Source organism: Salvia hispanica, chromosome 6, assembly GCF_023119035.1.
Source record: "Salvia hispanica cultivar TCC Black 2014 chromosome 6, UniMelb_Shisp_WGS_1.0, whole genome shotgun sequence".
NCBI lineage: Eukaryota > Viridiplantae > Streptophyta > Magnoliopsida > Lamiales > Lamiaceae > Salvia > Salvia hispanica.
In genome coordinates, this window is record NC_062970.1 from 17,196,480 (window position 1) to 17,214,856 (window position 18,377).

An 18,377-nucleotide genomic window follows, 5' to 3' on the forward strand; every position below is an offset into this window, starting at 1 on the left:
AAAATACACAAGTGTTGAAGAAGAAGAGCAGCAGACGCACACGTAAGTCGAATACAAACTGTGACGAAATCCAGAAACACAACGCTACAATCAATCCCAATAGCGAAATGAAGAAAGATAAAGGAGTCGCAATCCAAAACCCTAAGGAAGAAGAGGAAGACGATGATGACGAAGAAGAAGATGGTTTTGATCGTCGATTTCAAAACGCCCAATCTGCCGCTCTCCCCTTCTCCACTCGCAACGCTTCTTCTAAATATGATTTTGTTAAGGTTTACTCATCCGATCATAAATCATCTTCTACTTTTATTTATTTATTTAATTTTTTTTTTCTGTTGTCAAAATTTCAACACTTGCTTGTTCAATTCAGGTGAAGGTATGGTTGGGAGACAATGCCGACCACTATTACGTGCTCTCCCGGTTTTTGCTTAGCAGAATGTTGACTGTCACTAAGGTAAAACAAAACCCCCCTGCATTTTTTGTTTTTACACCTTGGGGGGTTCCTGATTATTTTGTTAAATTAAACGAATTTGTAGTTATGGTGTTCTATTTGATCTTCATTGCAGATTCCTAATCACGTGGCTATTAAGATTGCTCTTGAGCTGAAAAAGCTGCTTATAGATAATAGCCTTCTAGACGTGTATGTTCTGCCACCACACACATGTTTGGATGTTAATTCGTTCTCTTCTACTGTTAACTGACTAAGGTAATTGCATTGCAGCTCGCAGTCTGACCTCGAAGCTAACTTATTTAAGGTGTGTACATTCGCCATCTTTAGTTTTCAGCATTTATGTTAAATTAGAGCTTTTTGATAAATGGCAATACATCTTTAGTTTCCATTAGTCCTTCTTGTTGTAATTGGTATGATACTATGATAAGTCTTTAAGTCATACTAGTTTACCTCTTATTTACTTTATTGAGCTTGAATGACTTTGCTGTGTTGATTGCTGCCTTCAGACTGCAACCTGGATCACTTGTTGTTTTCTTTGGTGTAATTTTTATGGTTTTCTTCTGTTTACATTCTGTTTGTGTGGTTTCCAATGTCCTTAATGACCCAACATAGTACGGGCGAACTTAACTCCATTTCTTTAATGAACTATCAAGGAATATATCTCTTTCAACTAGTGAATTTCCTGGACTGTTATTCCTGTTTTTGTTATGTTCTTAAAATCTTTGCATTGTATATGGAGGCTTGCACACATGATTACATAGTTCCATAATTTTTCCCTCATTCTCGTAGCTCATGGAGCGGCGAGGTTATGGCCAAGAGTATATAAACCGATACAAAATGATGACGAGGTCAGTTACTTCTTCATCTTTGTTTTATGTTGATATTGATAATTGAGGTCAAGTATTTTTATATTAAAAAAAATTACTTGGGTTGAATATTTCCTAACATTAAGACACCATTTGGAAGATAATAAATTGTATCACTTGTGGACACATTCACTTTGTTTTGTGACTTGGGCATATGTGAAGATGACTAGAGGTTTGGAATATGTCTCTTTGGGTGAATAAGGGAATATGTGTACTCCCCAAAAGTACATAATGCACCTACATTGTTATTCCCTAGAATGATGAGAGGAATATCAGATTTAACAAACCCATAGCTACTTGCTTGTTGAACATCTGAGTATTAAGATGATATATGAACTGATACTTTGTTTTCTTCTAATGTTTACCATTACTTTATATGTTTTTCTCTGTCTATAAGATTTCATCATCAAAGAGTGCCACTGGTCATTCTTGTATGTGGAACTGCATGTGTTGGAAAATCGACTATTGCTACTCAACTTGCACAAAGGCTAAATTTGCCAAATGTGTTGCAGGTGAGATTCTCCTTATTACAAAAGTAATGCTTAAAGTCCATTTGTTGGAGTCGCCACACTCAAATTCTTGCTCTGGCTTTTTTTCCCAGTTTTGATTTATAATTTATTACTATATTTTTTTATTTTTGTTTCTCCCTTGGGAATTCTCAAACTAACTCCAGTGCTTTTATATCCTCTTAATGTACAGACGAGTATGGTGTACGAGTTACTGCGTACAGCAACAGAGTATGTACCTCCTTGGCTTATAATTTTGCTCTGTTAACAGTTTCTGGAAATTATCTTAAAAACCCAGATTTCTATCTGACAGACTTAGTCAATTGGTGTCCAACTTGTTCAGCCTTGGGAAGTGTTTACTGATGCTAAAAATCATGCTATAAGGCTGGAAATAGTCAAATAGTCAATATATGGGCTACTAGAGAATTTTATAGATTGCTTGTAAGAAGTTTGTGCTTATCCAGTTGCAGATTATCAGACTTATACTTTTCCAATGCATTGATTGTTATTTTGATTAAAATTGATAAATGATATGCGATGCTAAAGTGCTTGATGGTGATTCTGCTTAATGTTGCCTACTCTTTCATCTCAGTGCGCCATTAACATCTTCCCCAGTTTGGGCACGAGATTTCAGCTCGTCTGATGAGTTAATAACTGAATTTTGCAGAGAGTGTCGAATTGTCCGCAAAGGTATTGCAATAGCTTTGGTATTTTTCACTGTTGCATTGGAAATTATCCTATAAATCATGTATAATTTGTGCTTCGCATAGGTTTGGCTGGTGATTTGAAGAAAGCAATGAAGGATGGGAAACCAATTATTATTGAGGTAATTTCCATCTCGCTTTGCTTTGCGAATCTCTTGTTTGCATGCTTTTTTTACTTTTCCTTTTGATTCTTTTCTGTACTGAATCTTAGATCACTGGCAAATATATCTTAATATTAATGTGAGGCTGTTGAAAGGTTGTACCTAAAAGTTCAGAGTTCATTAAATTAAGAATTATATATTGTGGAATCTGATGGTTTACATGGTAAGGATATTGGAAAACCAGGAGTAGAGGAACCTTGACTTTTCTTTGCTATGACAGATGTTCAAATCCTATTTTTCTTTAGCCGGAATGGATTATTAAGAGGACACAAGATGTATCAGTATCATATTGAGCTTCTTTTTATAATTCAAATACTAAAAGATTGGATCATAATCACCGTACATGGTTATTATTATACTCTGAATCATAGTCGGATGTGATTATCAGACCTGACCATGAAGCATAATTTTTGGTACCCAGTATTATCATTTACAGTTGCATGCAAATCACTTGGTAATTTTCCACAAGTACACACATCTGTATGCAAGAACATATTCTAGTTTGCTTAAACCTGCATATAATGAATAGTTAATTATGGCCCAGATATACTCATGTAACTTATTTTAGGACTTGTTTAAATTGCTTCTTTACATAATTATTATTATTAGAGGATTTGTATTCTTATAGAGGTGGACCCTGTTAACATATGTCCTCATGGATATGTATTTCTTTTTTTTTATAAAATTACAGGGCATACATTTGGACCCTAGTATTTACTTAATGAATGATGAAAATAAGTCATCAACCACGAACCAAGGAAAAGAGGGAGAAAAGACTGAAGGAAAAATAAAAAATGGAAGCTCAGCTGACAATCATTCCACTGCTGCATCTGTTAGTCAAGATAATGACAACTCTGGCAATCAGATTGCCAGGTCAGATGAAGTAGCATCAGGTGTGGATATGGTTTCAGGGGCTCTGGAAAATGTGAACATAAGCAGTAGTGGCCCTGAATGTCAAGGTGAAAATTGTTGTTTTTTGTGATCTTGACTTTCACATTTTTTGATTTGGTTACTCATACTGTATTTTCTGCTAGAAGATATCTCACCTGCTTGCACTAATTTTTCTGAGCTAAACTTCCAACTTTCTAACTATCTTCACAGGCATATTGGTGAAAGATGCTGAACCCATCCGGCCACCTGCAGTCAATAAAGAAAAGTCTGGACCTGAACCCATTATAATTCCTATAATCCTGAAGATGGCTGAATTTGACCATAAGGTGTCTAAAGTTACTTATTGTTTTGATGGTTTTCCTTGTTACTACAATGAGAGCTTGTCTCAGATAGCTCTAAAGATTACTCCTATATTATGAACTAAGACTTGAGAAAACCTGGGCAAGAGTACGAAAAAATTTAATGATGGGAAAATCCCCATTAGGCTTGCCTGGGAATATAAGGTTGGGCAAACAGCCAACATCATATAGGAAATGGAATCTTAAAATGTGGAATTGAAATTGGTTAATGGAAGGGAGAGCTGGTTAGGGATTGTAAGTTGGATCTATCATTGGATCTGGTGATCGAAAAATGAGTAAATGTTTTTTAGCGAATAATTTTGTAATTTCTTTAGAGATCGGCCATGCTATAATATTCAAAACAATGTTTCTGTTTTTGGAAGTTTGCCTAATCTGGTTGGATTTTGCAGGCTTTGCTGGAGGAGTGGTTATCTACTCGTGCCATGGAAAAATTCCCTGTACAGGTTATACATTAACTGTCCTTTCACAAACTTCATTTAAGAACTGTTCAATGTGATTAAGAATACTGTGCTGCTTCACTTTTGTTATATATATAAACCAGTGATGGGATGTCTACTTTGAGTAATAGGATGAATTGCTAAAAATAATCTTAAGCTAATCCACATTTGAGTTTTTGAGCATGTTTGACCATCTTATTCTTCAAATACTCAATCCTATGTTTTATGAATCTATCCTATTACTGAGTAAATTCCCTCAAGTGTTAATTTTGGTATGTGAAGTGCTGTATTACTTTATCATGCATATTGGTTTATAGAGTATTGTGCATTATCCTTATTGGTGACTGCACCATGCAATTATTGTTCTCAAGTCCTCCTCGGACTTCGGATGTATCTCTGAATCAATTGAGGTTAACTTAAATTAGTGAGCCTAATTTATATATTCCTTATTGAAGAATTCAATCTGGTGTATGGGGCTCAAAAGTTTGGGAATTATTTACACATTACTTGCACTTTTTATAGTTGTGGTTTGAGTTTGTATCAAGTCTTGAATTTTTATCTCTATGTGTTCTTAAGCTTGTAATACTCGACTCATAAATTCTACATAGGCTTTTGGAATACATATTAACTATATGATTCTTTTGTATTTATGCTTCTGGAGTGATTTCTTAAAATAAATTGCTGACAATCACAATCTACTTGTTTTTCCAGGACAAGGATAAGTTAATTGCTAACTTGAAAACTATCCAGGACTACCTCTGTTCATTTAAGTCCCAGGTACTACCATTTGAAACCTTTGCCAGAGGACTCAAATGCTAAATTCATAAGGAAAGACACTACTGTTTTATGGTCGATTTTTGTAATTTATAATAAATCATGTGGTGAAATTTCAAGTGTCGATATGTTCTTCTGCCCCATCTATTGATCATCCTTTTGTTCTGCCTAGATAGGAAGACTTTGAATGTGTGTGTGTGTGTATCTCTGCTGAAAAAAGTAAATGCAATCACAGCTTTTGTCTATCCTCTATTGTTTATTCTTTATTTGTAATAAATTAGGTTAAAACTTTTAATAATCCTTTTCGGCTACAGCTTTAATAAATTGGATAAAAATTGGTTATCCTGCAAAGGAACAATTTTATAATCCTTTTCAGGTAGAGTGAAGTTAGATGGTTTTAAATGCACACTTCAAATTATTTCCAGTCGGATAATTATATTTGATGAATCGCACCATGCTGCAAACATATTCTGCATATGGTAGCTCATAGACTTCTTGAAAACTTGTGAGCAGGGTTACTCAGTTGTCAATATATCGGCTACAGCTTTCCCTCAGACTTTAGATTGGCTGCATAGTTACCTACTTCAGGTAATAGATATTCTTCTGAGATTTTGGTGTTGTCCTGGCTGTTTTTGTCCTTTGATTTCCTTGTTCTCTCTCTGCCTTTCTATGGCACAAGAGGATGGAAGTGTGACTCTGAAGACATGAGACTTAAATAGGAACACATCATTAATAACTTGTTTCAGAACCTTGTCTGACTTTATAGAGATATGACATTGATAGACAACTTATGGCAAATATGATGTTAAAGTACCTTCCTCTTTACCGTATTTTAAAGCTCATCTTGTAGAAAATTTATACTTATAGTCACAAAAGTTAGAAGTTAAGACTATTGTAAATGCTATGAATATATAATACGTCAATTATTTAATGTAGTATGGTTTCTATATTCTTTGTATCTTTCTAAATTACCAGGTCCCAGTTGGGTGGAAGGAAGGAAGGAATGAATTTAAATCTATCTATGTTCATTGGGAAAACATGTTTTCATTGGGAAAAACATGTTTACTAGTACTTGTTAGCTGAATGTGCAAATATTAACATGTACTATGTCACATTGGCTAAATCAAATATTCTTATTGCGATTTTCTTTTTCTCTGCATATAGTGCATTGAGCAAGGTACAACTTCAGTTTCTGCTAAGAGTGATGGTCAGACTGTGGGAAACTAGGTCAAAAATATCATAGCTTGGTGAATTGAAGGTATGTATTCCCAGTATGCATCATGGCATGCATCAATGTGATAGAAGTAAAATAATTAGAACACACTGCTATTGAATATACAAACTGAGACTCTCGGTTGATGGTCTGAATGAAATTGGGAAAAATATGAGAGGACTTTGAAGCTACACCAAAATTAACTTTATTCTCGGTTGAACTTGAAAACTGAGACTCTTGATTGAATGGTCTGAATTAGTTTAAAGGCTAAAGTGGAGAGAGATTAAAGTTTGACAGAAAGAGAGAGGAAAGTAGGGGAGAGAACAAATTTATTTGCTGAAAAAGGAATACGACTCAACTTACATTCAGAAATTAAGCCACATTCTTTTAACATGTCAATGTAGAGCAAATGATTGATTCCTGCTTCTTGAACTATGAAATATTCATGGTGAAGAGTAGTCTAATTTGATCAATCTGCTCTTAGATTGTTGGTTAAACAAACACTACATGTGAGCCTTGCAACTGGGCATACCATTCGACCTAGATTCAGGAGGCATGAATTTAACTTTTGGATTATTTTCAGCTTGTTTTGAGTTCCTGTACTTGAATTTTCCTGACAAACAGAATTCGCAGGGCATCCGAAGACAAGGTATTGGTGGTTCCCACTTAATGTGAATTGTCAAATACAGATTCGAGGGACAACTTGTAATTGAGGATGATCTTGAATGTAAAATTATAAACGAGGGTGCGGCTTTCTGGTAATAGGAGATGGAGGTGTGGATTGTTATTATCGCAAACAAGGGATGCCTCTCATTGAACCGCCATAGCCAGAGACAATAGGGGGTATAGTTATTAGCTATTTATATCGACGTCTCCGCCTGTATCATGCCGTTACATATCACCTTTGTACTCGCTATTATGGCCACACTGTTTTAATTGGATTTGGGAATGTTTCAACTGCTAGTTTATCAAGGCTATTACTTTGTTTTTACTATTTGTTCTATCAAGGAAAGGTATTTTTATATTAATCTTTCTTCATCTAACCGATTAATCGGTGTTCTTGAACCCTCATGCATATAGATTGAGTGAAAGGGGAAACAATTGATGAATATGGGAATGGGATGCATGTGTGTGTGTGTGCATGTGCGTGCCTCAGTGTGCGTGCATGTGTGTTGTGTGTGCGTGTGATGTGTGTTGAAAAACACTCATGCATGACACGTTTTGATGATAGATCTGGAGTTGTTGTGGTGTGAATAGAAAGTGATATGATAATAATATCTTGATTTTCGAGTGGTAATATAAAACGAATCGAGGGGAAAAAGGGAAACGTTAGGAACATGCATGATTTTGAATCAATGATTGAGACTCACTTGTGATACACATAAATTAAAGGTGTTAACTCGCGCTCTCGGTGTGATAGCAAGAGGAAGAACGTACTTGAAATCTAAGGAGTCGAGGTGGGCTTTATTCACTAAACTCTTTTATTACCAAAATATTGATTATGGTGTTATAAGGGTGGATTAAAATGTTATGCCATGCCTGTGATTGTTTTGATTATGTTGTGTGCCTGATGCCTAGTTTGTGAGTCCGCTCCATTAGGCTATAGGGCTATAAAAACGAATTCGGGTCTGAGTAGGGCCGCAAACCATATCAGGCTAGTGTACACAGTTGGGATCGGAAGCCTTCCTTGCTAGTCGGCCGGTCTCGTGGGCGAATAGTGTGGCCACACTTTCGTCGCACTATGGAATTGTTGATTGTTGAGAAACTGGGAGGAATTGTTTGACTGGCCAGTCTATGAAATTATTTTGTGATACTCGATGATATACTTTTATAAATGCAAACTCGAGTTCACTATGGTAAGGATGACATATCTATTAAAATGTTTTGACATGAGTTCACTGAGTATGTTTAAAATACTCAGCCCTGCATGTGTTTTCCCTATGTGCAGGTTGAGCAGCGACGAGCGGTTGGCGGTGTTGAGCAAATAAATTGAATGATAATATGATCTTCGTGAAACATTGAGTGGGGTTGTGTCTTCATACATGACTTCACTTTTCTCTTGGTTGCTTCCGCTGAAAACATGAACTCTTTCCGTTTGTTTGAATTGAACTATTTCATTATTGATTAGAATATCGAGACATGATGCGTTTTGGAATTCATCAAACCTTTGTCATTTTGAGCATTAATTGTGGTATTCCATCCTTCATTGATTTTCTTGATTAAGCCGTTGACTTATTGCTTTAATAGTTCATTAAATACCTTGGTCAAAACCCTTTAAATGAAACCCTAGCCTACGCTCTTGTTGCATTTAAGTCCGCCTAGGTAGCGATCGCCGTATTTATTATACCCTAAAATGTCGGGCTGTTACATATCTTATAGGACCAAGAACTTTTAAAGTCGCTGATGATTTAACTGTCACATCTTTTTGTTTTTTATCCATCCTTACAAGTCTAAGTGAGAAAAAAATCCTGGTTTCTGATGTCAAAGAAGTGGAGCTGGAAATCGGATTGAATCATTGTTATGTTTTTAGTGTATATTTTAATGTTGAGACATAAGTTTTTGTTGAAGGGATTAAGCATACTGAAATTAGTTTTTTTAAGAAAATGTACAATGAGTAAAAATAAAAAATAAAATCAAATCCTAAGAGATCTATAAAAGAATGGGTGGGTAAAATGGGTGCATGCAAAATCATGACAGAAGGGAATCGAACCCACGTTTCCTTCTATACAATTGAAGGATCCAACCACTGGACCAATTATAATATAGGTCATGTGCATTACTTCAATACATTATTTTAACATATATTTGGGGATCCGCTAGTGATGAATATGAAGGGTGAACCGAGGCGTCTCCTATTTCAATTTTCTAGACAATCATATCCACACTCATCCAATCTATCTATACATATATAAAAGAGGAGTTTTGGGGGTATTTATGAAATTACTATTTAAGCTTAAATATACCTAATTTAGACACTATAATGTAGACATTTAAGAATAAGAGTGAACTTCAAAATTGACCCCTACGTATGACAAGTCGAACGCTAGAGGTGCACATGTTTAAAAAAATGCATTGTAAGCCTCTACGTATGGGTATAATATCATTTTTGACCCCTTTTCACTATTTTGAGTCTTTTATACCCTTTTACCCCCACTTTTGTGTTAAATGTAATTCCATGCCTGCGCCATCTCCGATGAGTTTGAAACCATTAGGATGGTTTTTCCAATTGCTTCCATATTACCTGAAAAATCTGTTTCATTGATGAAACAATTATGATATGAAAACGATTTCAACTTTGGGCAAGCGATCCTAATGGTTTCAAACTCATCGGATATGAGCCATGGATTCATCATGCAGCTCTTATAATTGTGGCAGTTTTTTTATAACCGGAACCAAATCTTCTAGGTTTGAATCATAATCAATATCATCATCACACACAAAAACTGGAAGGCATCGAAGCTGATGTGATTTGTGGAAAAAGTAGAACATAGAGCATATTAGTGACTCAGCAAAGCGAAAGAATGAGACCATAAATAATGGCACAAAGGCTATGAATCACGACACCAGGAACATTGAAGCTGGGAACAAAACAATCACATGATGTACTGGAAATCAAAATTCAGAAAGGTTGACGAATAATATGTATTCATAAGATAATGAGCATAATGTCATCATAAAAGCTGAAAATATTAGAGAAACAACGAGGAGATTGTCAAAAAGGTTTTATAGAAACAACTAGGACAAATAATGAGCACAAAGGAAGAAGAAGACCGAGCAAAAAGTGAAATGCAAATTGCCTATCTAAAGAGCTCATAACTACGCCGAGCAAATATATAAACAAAAGGGCTTTGAAGAAGAAAATCGGGAAAAAAAGTACATCCTCTTTCTTGAGATAAACTAACTACATCTATTGACTCAAGTCTCAAAGCATGTAAATTTCAATATCTAGCAACCAATTTTGTAACCTCAATGATTGTCTCCCAAATTTAGTTCAAAAGGCATAAGAGAACAGCACACATTAATCAACATAGTTCTAAGCTGCCAAAATTGGATCAAACTTGAATATCTAGCAACCAATTTTGTAACCTCAATGATTGTCTTCCAAAATTAGTTCAAAAGGCATAAGAGAAAAGCACACATTAATCAACATAGTTCTAAGTTGCCAAAATTGGATCAAACTTAAAGAGAAAAACACACAAAATCCAAAAAATTATAGTACAAAACTCAATAAATTAATAAATTAAAGCAGTAGATAAAAAATGAATGAATTGTACCGATCTGCTACGTAATCTAGCAAGCCATTCAAATCCCAAACGCCAAGCTTGAGGTGGAGGAGTTGGCCCTGGCTTAGATTAACTGTGCGACTGATACGCTCGGATTTTGCACTATTTTAAGGCCGTTATTTGGTCCGTTTTTTATGTCAAAGTCACTCTACACGTCCATTATTTGCATATTTTGTCTATTTTGATATTTTGACGTGTTTTGTGAGAAATGTGCACAATTGAGCCGAAAAAGTGAGCCAAAACGCAAAGTCTGGAAATCTGGAGTCAAGCGGCGACCGACGGCCGCTGCGGATGTGTGCGGCGACCGCCGGCGTCCGTGCGGGAATCAATGCGGCGGTCCGCCTCGGAAAAATGCGCTTGGAAGAGAAGTCTCGCTCGACGACCGCCGAAAGTCTTGCGGCGGTCCGCCGCCGAAGAGACAAATTCTCTGGACTCCAACGCGGCGATGCCGGCCAAGGTGCGGCGGCCCGCCGGAGAAAGGCGGCGAATCCGAGATGCCCTAGATTTGCTCCAAGATTTACCTTATTTTGAAGATTTTTTTCCTTCTACAACAAGGATTGGCTTTCCCCTATAAATAAGACCTCAAGCTTCATAGAAAAATAATTCATAGAGATCAAGAGCTAGAGTACTTCACTTGTGCAAGGAGTTGGAGAAGGATTTCAAGAACGACAAGGATTCAACCTACGGGTTTTATTTGCTTTAGTTTTATGTTCAAATTGTCTTCCCTTCAATCTATGTGTTTAACTTATTTCATAGGATTCTAGGGATGTGTTAGTAACGACTTTGGTTATACAATTCTTTTTTCTATTTAATATCCGTTTTGTTTTTACTTCGTTTCTTCCCTAAGTAGTTCTGATGCTACATGATTGAGTGACACAATTGTGTATGATTTAATATAGCTTGTTTCATAACTGTGAGAGAGTTCTAGCGAGTTAGATTCACTTAGTAGACGCTACAGTTAGCTTCCCTTAAAATGACACTGTTAATTGAATGTGAGGACTTTTCAAGGGTCTTAGGAGCTATTCGGAGTTACGTGTTAGGATTGACAACCCTAATCTTGTAATCAACGTTTGCATTGCATGAGCATAAGCTAGGTGACCGTCCTTTCAAAGTAATAACTGTGCTAGGGTATTGTAGTTTGGAATTTGTATAACCATAACTGTGAACGCACATCTCTGGGATTCCCTTATTTCTATCGATTGTCTATGTGTTTTACTCGCATTTAGTTGTTAATTGCCTTATATTATTTTTTGTTTTCAAAGTTTTCAAAAACCTTCCGTTCTTCCAGATAGTAATTGAGTCTTAGTAAAGGATAGATACTTTGTGTTTGCACTCCCCGTGTTCGATATCCCGGTACTGACCTTTAGCTATACTATATATACTCTGTATACTTGCAGGTTTATTTAGTGCTAAAAAATAGTGCATCAAGGACGGACAAGGAACTCGGATAATTTGTTCTCCCAACAACGGCAACTGTCGTTGTCATGTGTGCAGCTCCCTTCACAGCAAATATCATAATCTCCGCAGGCCCCGCAACGACAAATGTTGCCAAAATCGCGGGCGGCGGGACGTCGATAGTCCAAATCAATAGAGCGCCACATGGCCGGATTCTAGCAGACTCTCCACCAAGTCTTGCACACGTACTACACACAATCAATTATCTCCTCCGTATACAACCTTTGCCGAATATCTGCCGTCAGATGCTCCGGTAGCTCGATCCATGGCGGAGAAGATGGAGGAGGCGGGGCTGAGGATGAAGATCCCCTCTTCAATTTCTCAGATTTAAGGTTTCGTGGTTTCAATGATGACTGGTGAGTGTGGAATTGGGGGAGATGAAATAGGAGACTCCTCGGTTATATATATTGGATGGGTGTGGATATGATTGTATAGAAAATTGAAATAGGAGATGCCTCGGTTCACCCTTCATATTAATCCAAATCAAAGTAAATGAATTTTTGAAAAATGAAATGAGGGAGGGGAGACGTCTTATTTATGATTGGATATTTGAATACTAGTATCACAAAAAAACTAATTTCAGTATGCTTAATCCCTTTTAACAACAACTTATGTCTCACCATTAAAATATACACTAAAAACCCATTCGGATCACCTACAACTTTTCCTAAAACATCCCTATTCCACCCCTCACAAACATAAGTAATGGGCACACCATCATATTTTATGTTTGTGAGGGGTGGAGTAGGGGATGTTATAGGAAAAGTTATAGGTGATCTGGACTTACTAAAAACATAACAAAGTTTCACTCCAATTTCCAGCTCCACTTCTTTGACAGCAGAAATCAGGATTTTTTTCTCACTTAGACTTGTAAGGATGGATACAAAACAAAAATGTGTGACAGTTAAATCATCAGCGACCTTAAAAGTTCTTGGTCCTACTCCCTCCGTTCCATAGTTGTTGGGTCTCGGTGGTTCCCACCCGAACTCCACATTAGTATGATATTGTCCGCTTTGGGCAAAGCCCTCACGGTTTTGCTCTTGGGGTATTCCCCAAAAGGCCTCATACTAATGGAGTTGGGGTAGCCCATTTATACACTTGCAACTCTTGTTCATTCTCCAATGTGAGAATTGTTTACCCTCACAATCCTCCCCTCAAACCAAGACCACCAGACCAAGACCACATGTGTGCCTCATGTTACAGGTCACCAAGTCACCATAGGTCTTGGTCGAGCTCGTCACATCAGATGGTGAACTTTTTAGTGAGGTGGAACAATCGGAGGAGAGGTCCTCAAGTGAGGTGGAGTCCCAGGGCAGTGATGCTTCCACTGAGGTGAAGCAGGTGTGGAACTCTTCCCCTATCAACCCAGATCCTATACCCCCTGAGCCTCTGGAAAACCAAGACCCTGACCATGAAAATGTTTTTGATGGTGAGCCACAACCCAATAAGAATCCAGATTTACACAATTATCAGTTAACTAGGGATAGAGTAAGAAGGGTTGGTAAACCCCCTTATAGATTTGGTTCTTTTGTGAATTTAGTTGCCCTATCTTTTAATGTGTTTGAATCTGATGGAAATAAGCCTCAATCTTTTAAGCAGGCTCAAAGGTCCAAGTTTTGAGATTTGTGGTTTAAAGCTATGCAAGAAGAAATCCACTCTTTGTTTGTCAATAATACTTGGATCATTATGCCTCTACTCCCTGGTGTCTTTGTAGTTGATTGCAGGTGGCTGTTCAAATTGAAAGATGAGATTGAGGGGTTGAGGTACGAGGCTAGGTTGGTTTTCAAAGGTTTTACTCAGCAAGAGGGGATAGATTATACATAAATTTTTGCTCCTGTGGTTAAGTTTACTATTGTAAGAGTAATGCTTGCCTTATGTGCTCATTTTAATTGGGAATTAAAGCAAATGGATGTCAAAACTGCTTTTCTTCATGGTGATTTGGATAAACCCATATACATGAAACAACCAGAGGGTTTTGTGGATCCTAACTTTTCCAATCATGTGTGTTTGCTTAAGAAGGCTCTGTATGGTCTTAAACAATCTCCTAGACAGTGGAATATCAAGTTTAATGTATGCATGCAGAAGTTAGGCTTTGTCAGGAGTACCTTTGATGCCTGTTTGTATATGAAAAACTTGATAAAGTGCCTGTGTTCTTGCTGCTGTATGTGGATGACATGCTTATTATGGGTCTTTGCATCAAGTCTATTAAACATGTGCAAGTGCTTTGTGTGAAAATTTTGACATGAAAGATCTTGGTGATGCTAAAAAGATTTTGGGGATCAATATCCTTCGGGATAGAAAGTCCTCTTCTCTGGTCCTTCATCAGGAACCTTATGTGCAAAAAATTCTTGAGAAGTTTAATATGCTTGGTGCTAAAATTTCTTATGTTCCTTTAGCTGCTCATTTTATGATGAGTAAGGACCTTTGTCCTACAACTGAATCTGAGGTGAAAGTTATGCAAAAGGTCCCTTATTCTAATGCTATTGGCTCTGTGATGTATCTTATGGTTAGTACTAGGCCTGATATTTGCCTATGATGTTTCTTGCTTGAGTAGATACATGTCTAACCCTGAGCCAGTGCGTTGGGAGTCTCTCAAATGGTTGCTTAGATACCTAAAAAATACTTTTAAGTATGGTTTGTGTTTTTCTAAGCATGATCAAGGTGTTGAGTTGTATGGTTTTGTTGATTCTAACTATGCAAATGATAAGGATAAGAGGAAGTCCACAACTTCCTATGTGTTTCAGGTTTGCAGGTCTTGTGTTAGTTGGAAATCACAACTCCAACACATTGTAGCTCTGTTTACAACAGAATCAGAGTACATAGCCATATCAGAGGCTATGAAGGAGGCAATCTGGTTAAAGGGAGTTCTCTCTGTACTCAATTTTATTAAATCTGCTCCTGTGTTATACTCTGATAGTCAGTCTGCCATTCAACTTTGTAAGAATCCTGTCTTCCATGATAGAACTAAGCATATAGATGTTAGGTTCCATTTCATTAGAGATGTTGTGGAAAAAGGTGAAATTCTTTTACAAAAGGTGCATTGATAAGGCTCGTTTCATGCATTGGTTTTGGGTTAAAATTCTGTGCATTTGGGGCGCTAATCTGTGTTTATGAGTTCAGGTGCGTAGTGAATCTGCCGAACCTAGGAGTTGCTGTTACCTGACCTGGCAGATGCAAAAGAGATGAAATGAAGTAAAAATCAGAAGTCGTCGTTCGGACCTGGGAGAATTAAAAGTTGGCGACAGGAGCAGAATGGAGCAAGAGAAGATTATTTTAGAGAATCTTATTCAAGGGCAAAAGCGTCTAATTACCAGAGGTATACCCTAGGGATCAGAGCCTCACATATATAAAGAGCTCAACCTTGAAGAACAAAAAAGCCATTGCTACACACACTTTTAGCTCAAGCTCTCGTTCCATTCCTTAGTTCCACACTTCAAATTTCTCATTTCACTTGCTGCGCACTTGGAGATGGAGTGATCCTGGCTACCGTGGTTCTCATCGTCGTTTTGCTGCTGTGTAACACCGCCTTGTGAAGGCGAAGAAACAATATTTACTTTGCTTTGTTTAGTTTGCTTTCGGTTTCGAGTACTTGTTGGTTTTTAAGTTTCGTAACTCTAGTTTCTAACTTTGATCTGCTGGATTTGAACCTATTTCTCGCTATTATGGAAGTTTATGTTGGTTTTTGTTGGATATCGCTGAGTTGATGTTTATTCCTTGCTTTTTACTTTCGTTCTTGTTTATTGTTGGATGTTTGGAGCTGAAATCTGTGGGTTTATTGTTGGAGGTTGTGGATTTGCGTATGGAGATGTCTGGATTTGTTGAATCGTGGTGGATTTGAGTTGGAGTTTCGTGTATCTGGTGCTTGCTATTTACGTTGTGCATGATTATGGCTATTTACTTTCCGTTTCTGCATTCTCTAGGTCCGGCAGCATAGATCTGTTAGTTTAGGCTTTAATTTCTCGTTTTAAGTTTAGATCTGAAGCTTGCTCTGTTTTCATGGTGTTTAATACTCTGTTTTATCTGTCATTCTCGTTTGATTCCCGAAGAAGATGAAGTTGTTGGTAGTTAGAACCAGATCTGCTTTTGTCAGTACCTTCTGCACATGTACTTTGCTTTTTCTACATGTTCTCCAGACCCTGTCAGTACTATCTGCATTGTCTTTTTACTTTTCTGCATGCTTTTCCAGACCCTGGTAGTTTAAGGAAACTTGTCCCCACTTTTCGCTTTATACTTGTCTGCCCAAATTTGGTAAGTCCGTCTAGTTAAGTTAACTCCAGTTGTCTTAGAACTTTAAAATATCTCGTTTCTCTAAGTCATGCATGTTCCGTACGTTCTCATTTCTTAGACCCAGTAGGTAGAGTAAAGTTTTTCCTATCTCTCAGACCTAGTAGTTTTAAGTTCTCGACCCACAAAATTGCGTGGCAGCAGCCAACCCCCCTTTTCCCAAAACATCCTCAAATGGAGTTTCGTAACACATTCGTCCTCGTAGGATCGATCCTTTACTTCCCTGTGCTAGTTGTAGTATGGTGGGTTGAGGTTTTGAAGAAATAGAGTGCATCCAACGACCCCTGTCTGATAGTTTCATGATCTTCTGGCCTCTGAAGTCTAGTCGAATCCTCTGGACCTGTTAGATCGAGTGAGAACACAAACCGCACTGCACATTTCTACATCTTCATGGATACTGATCATAACCCAGCTGATATGGGTACCAAATGTCTTCCTGTGGATAAGCTGTTATCATGCATCAAAAAGTTGCATTTTGATTTTGGTTAGTATGTGCATTGCATGTCCCGGGGGAAAGACCTTGCTGACTCTCTGAAGTCACAAGGCAATCTAAGTCCTACAAAACTAATTGGTTTACCATTTGGTGTTTTGTTAGGCAGCCTGTCATCTTCTATCTAATGAACTTTGTGTTCTTTGGTGATAGGAATGCCTTGTAGGCAATGATGAAGAAGCAGTAGACCAAGGCTCTCCCCTGTTTATCCAGAAGTAGTCCAAAGGTGGAGAATGTTGGATTATTGGACTTCTTGCTTTGGGCTTCTATTATTATTCGGTTGGGCTGCTATTTAGCTGAGCCCATAAGAATGTGTGTTGGCCCAAATTAAGTTAGGCCCGTTTCTTTGTGAGGGTTGCTGGATGTGTGACACCTGGCAACTCCACGCGGATCAAGCCCCACAGCCGTCGGATGCGAGGTGTGTTTGTTAAGTGAGAGAAGCCTTTTGGCTTCCCTCATTCGATTCAATCTCTCTCTCTCTCTCTCTTGCTCTCAGAAACCGTCGACTCTCTTCCTTCTCTCTAAGATTCCGGCGAAACCAGTCGGAGTTCTCTTTCGAGCTTTCTGTTCCACCGATGATTCTCAGTTCCTAAGAGTTCTACCGGTGTAGATTGAGTGTTAGGCAACTTCTTCGATTTCCTTCTCTATCTAGGGTTTGGTCTTTTGTCTGTGACCAATCCCGAAGTGCTTGGAGTGTGTGGCGAGGGTTCTTGTGTTCTTGGCAGTGTTCTGAAGTTGTTGGTGTGAGTCCGCGTGTGAGACGGCCGTGGTGTGCGTTGACCGTTGAGATCTAGGGTTCCACTGATCTTTGGTTTGAATTCGTTCAACGGTGCTCTCCTTTGTGACTTGCTGTGAGGATTGGGGAGGTCTGAGGCCTAGTGCAGTCACTGCTATGACCTGAGCCACTCGTGGCCCGATTCTCTGACTTGGTCCTTTCTTGTGGTTTAGATCCTTCGGGATCATTTCTTGTGTGACTAATTCTTCTATTAAGTGTGCAGGTGCAATCAGAAGTGATGGAATCTCAAGACCAGAGGAGTACTTGAGATTAGTGTAATCGTGATACCATTGTTGTATTGGCTTGTACCTTTGAGATTAGTCATCTCAGACTCAATCAATAAAAGAGGTTCCGGTAATTAGTGAATCCTAAGCGGTCTGATAACAGTGGTATCAGAGCCCTGGTTCACGGCTGAGCCTGTGTGGCTCGGGGTTCGGTGGTTGCGCTTGCAAGTTCTCCAATGTCTCTGCGTGAGCTCGACCAAGACCTATGGTGACCGGGTGACCTGTAACATGAGGCACACCTGTGGTCTTGGTCTGGTGGTCTTGGTTTGAGGGGAGGATTGTGAGAGCAAACAATTCCCACATTGGAGAATGAACAAGACTTGCAAGTGTATAAATGGGCTACCCCTACTCCATTAGTGTGAGGCGTTTTGGGGAATACCCCAAGAGCAAAACCGTGAAGGCTTTGCCCAAAGCGGACAATATCATACTAATGTGGTGTTCGGGTGT

General features: G+C 38.1%; 1 protein-coding gene across 1 annotated transcript; it reads left to right on the plus strand.

Annotated features, from left to right (window-relative positions):
* On the plus strand, positions 1–7,350 carry LOC125197123. Its single transcript, XM_048095828.1, has 16 exons — positions 1–269; positions 368–451; positions 564–637; positions 719–752; positions 1,238–1,296; positions 1,712–1,826; positions 2,014–2,051; positions 2,413–2,510; positions 2,591–2,646; positions 3,377–3,644; positions 3,787–3,902; positions 4,325–4,378; positions 5,084–5,149; positions 5,660–5,734; positions 6,311–6,404; positions 6,993–7,350. The coding sequence occupies exons 1-15, from the start codon at positions 108–110 to the stop codon at positions 6,371–6,373; spliced, it is 1,362 nt and encodes a 453-aa protein (XP_047951785.1). The 5' UTR covers positions 1–107; the 3' UTR covers positions 6,374–6,404; positions 6,993–7,350.
* The last annotated feature ends 11,027 nt before the right edge of the window (positions 7,351–18,377 follow it).

Coding starts and splice junctions, on each gene's coding strand:
- LOC125197123 (XM_048095828.1), top strand. CDS start 108: ATGAAGAAAGATAAAGGAGTCGCAATCCAAAACCCTAAGGAAGAAGAG. Junction 270..367: donor CTAAATATGATTTTGTTAAG/GTTTACTCATCC, acceptor TGTTCAATTCAG/GTGAAGGTATGGTTGGGAGA. Junction 4,379..5,083: donor TGGAAAAATTCCCTGTACAG/GTTATACATTAA, acceptor TTGTTTTTCCAG/GACAAGGATAAGTTAATTGC.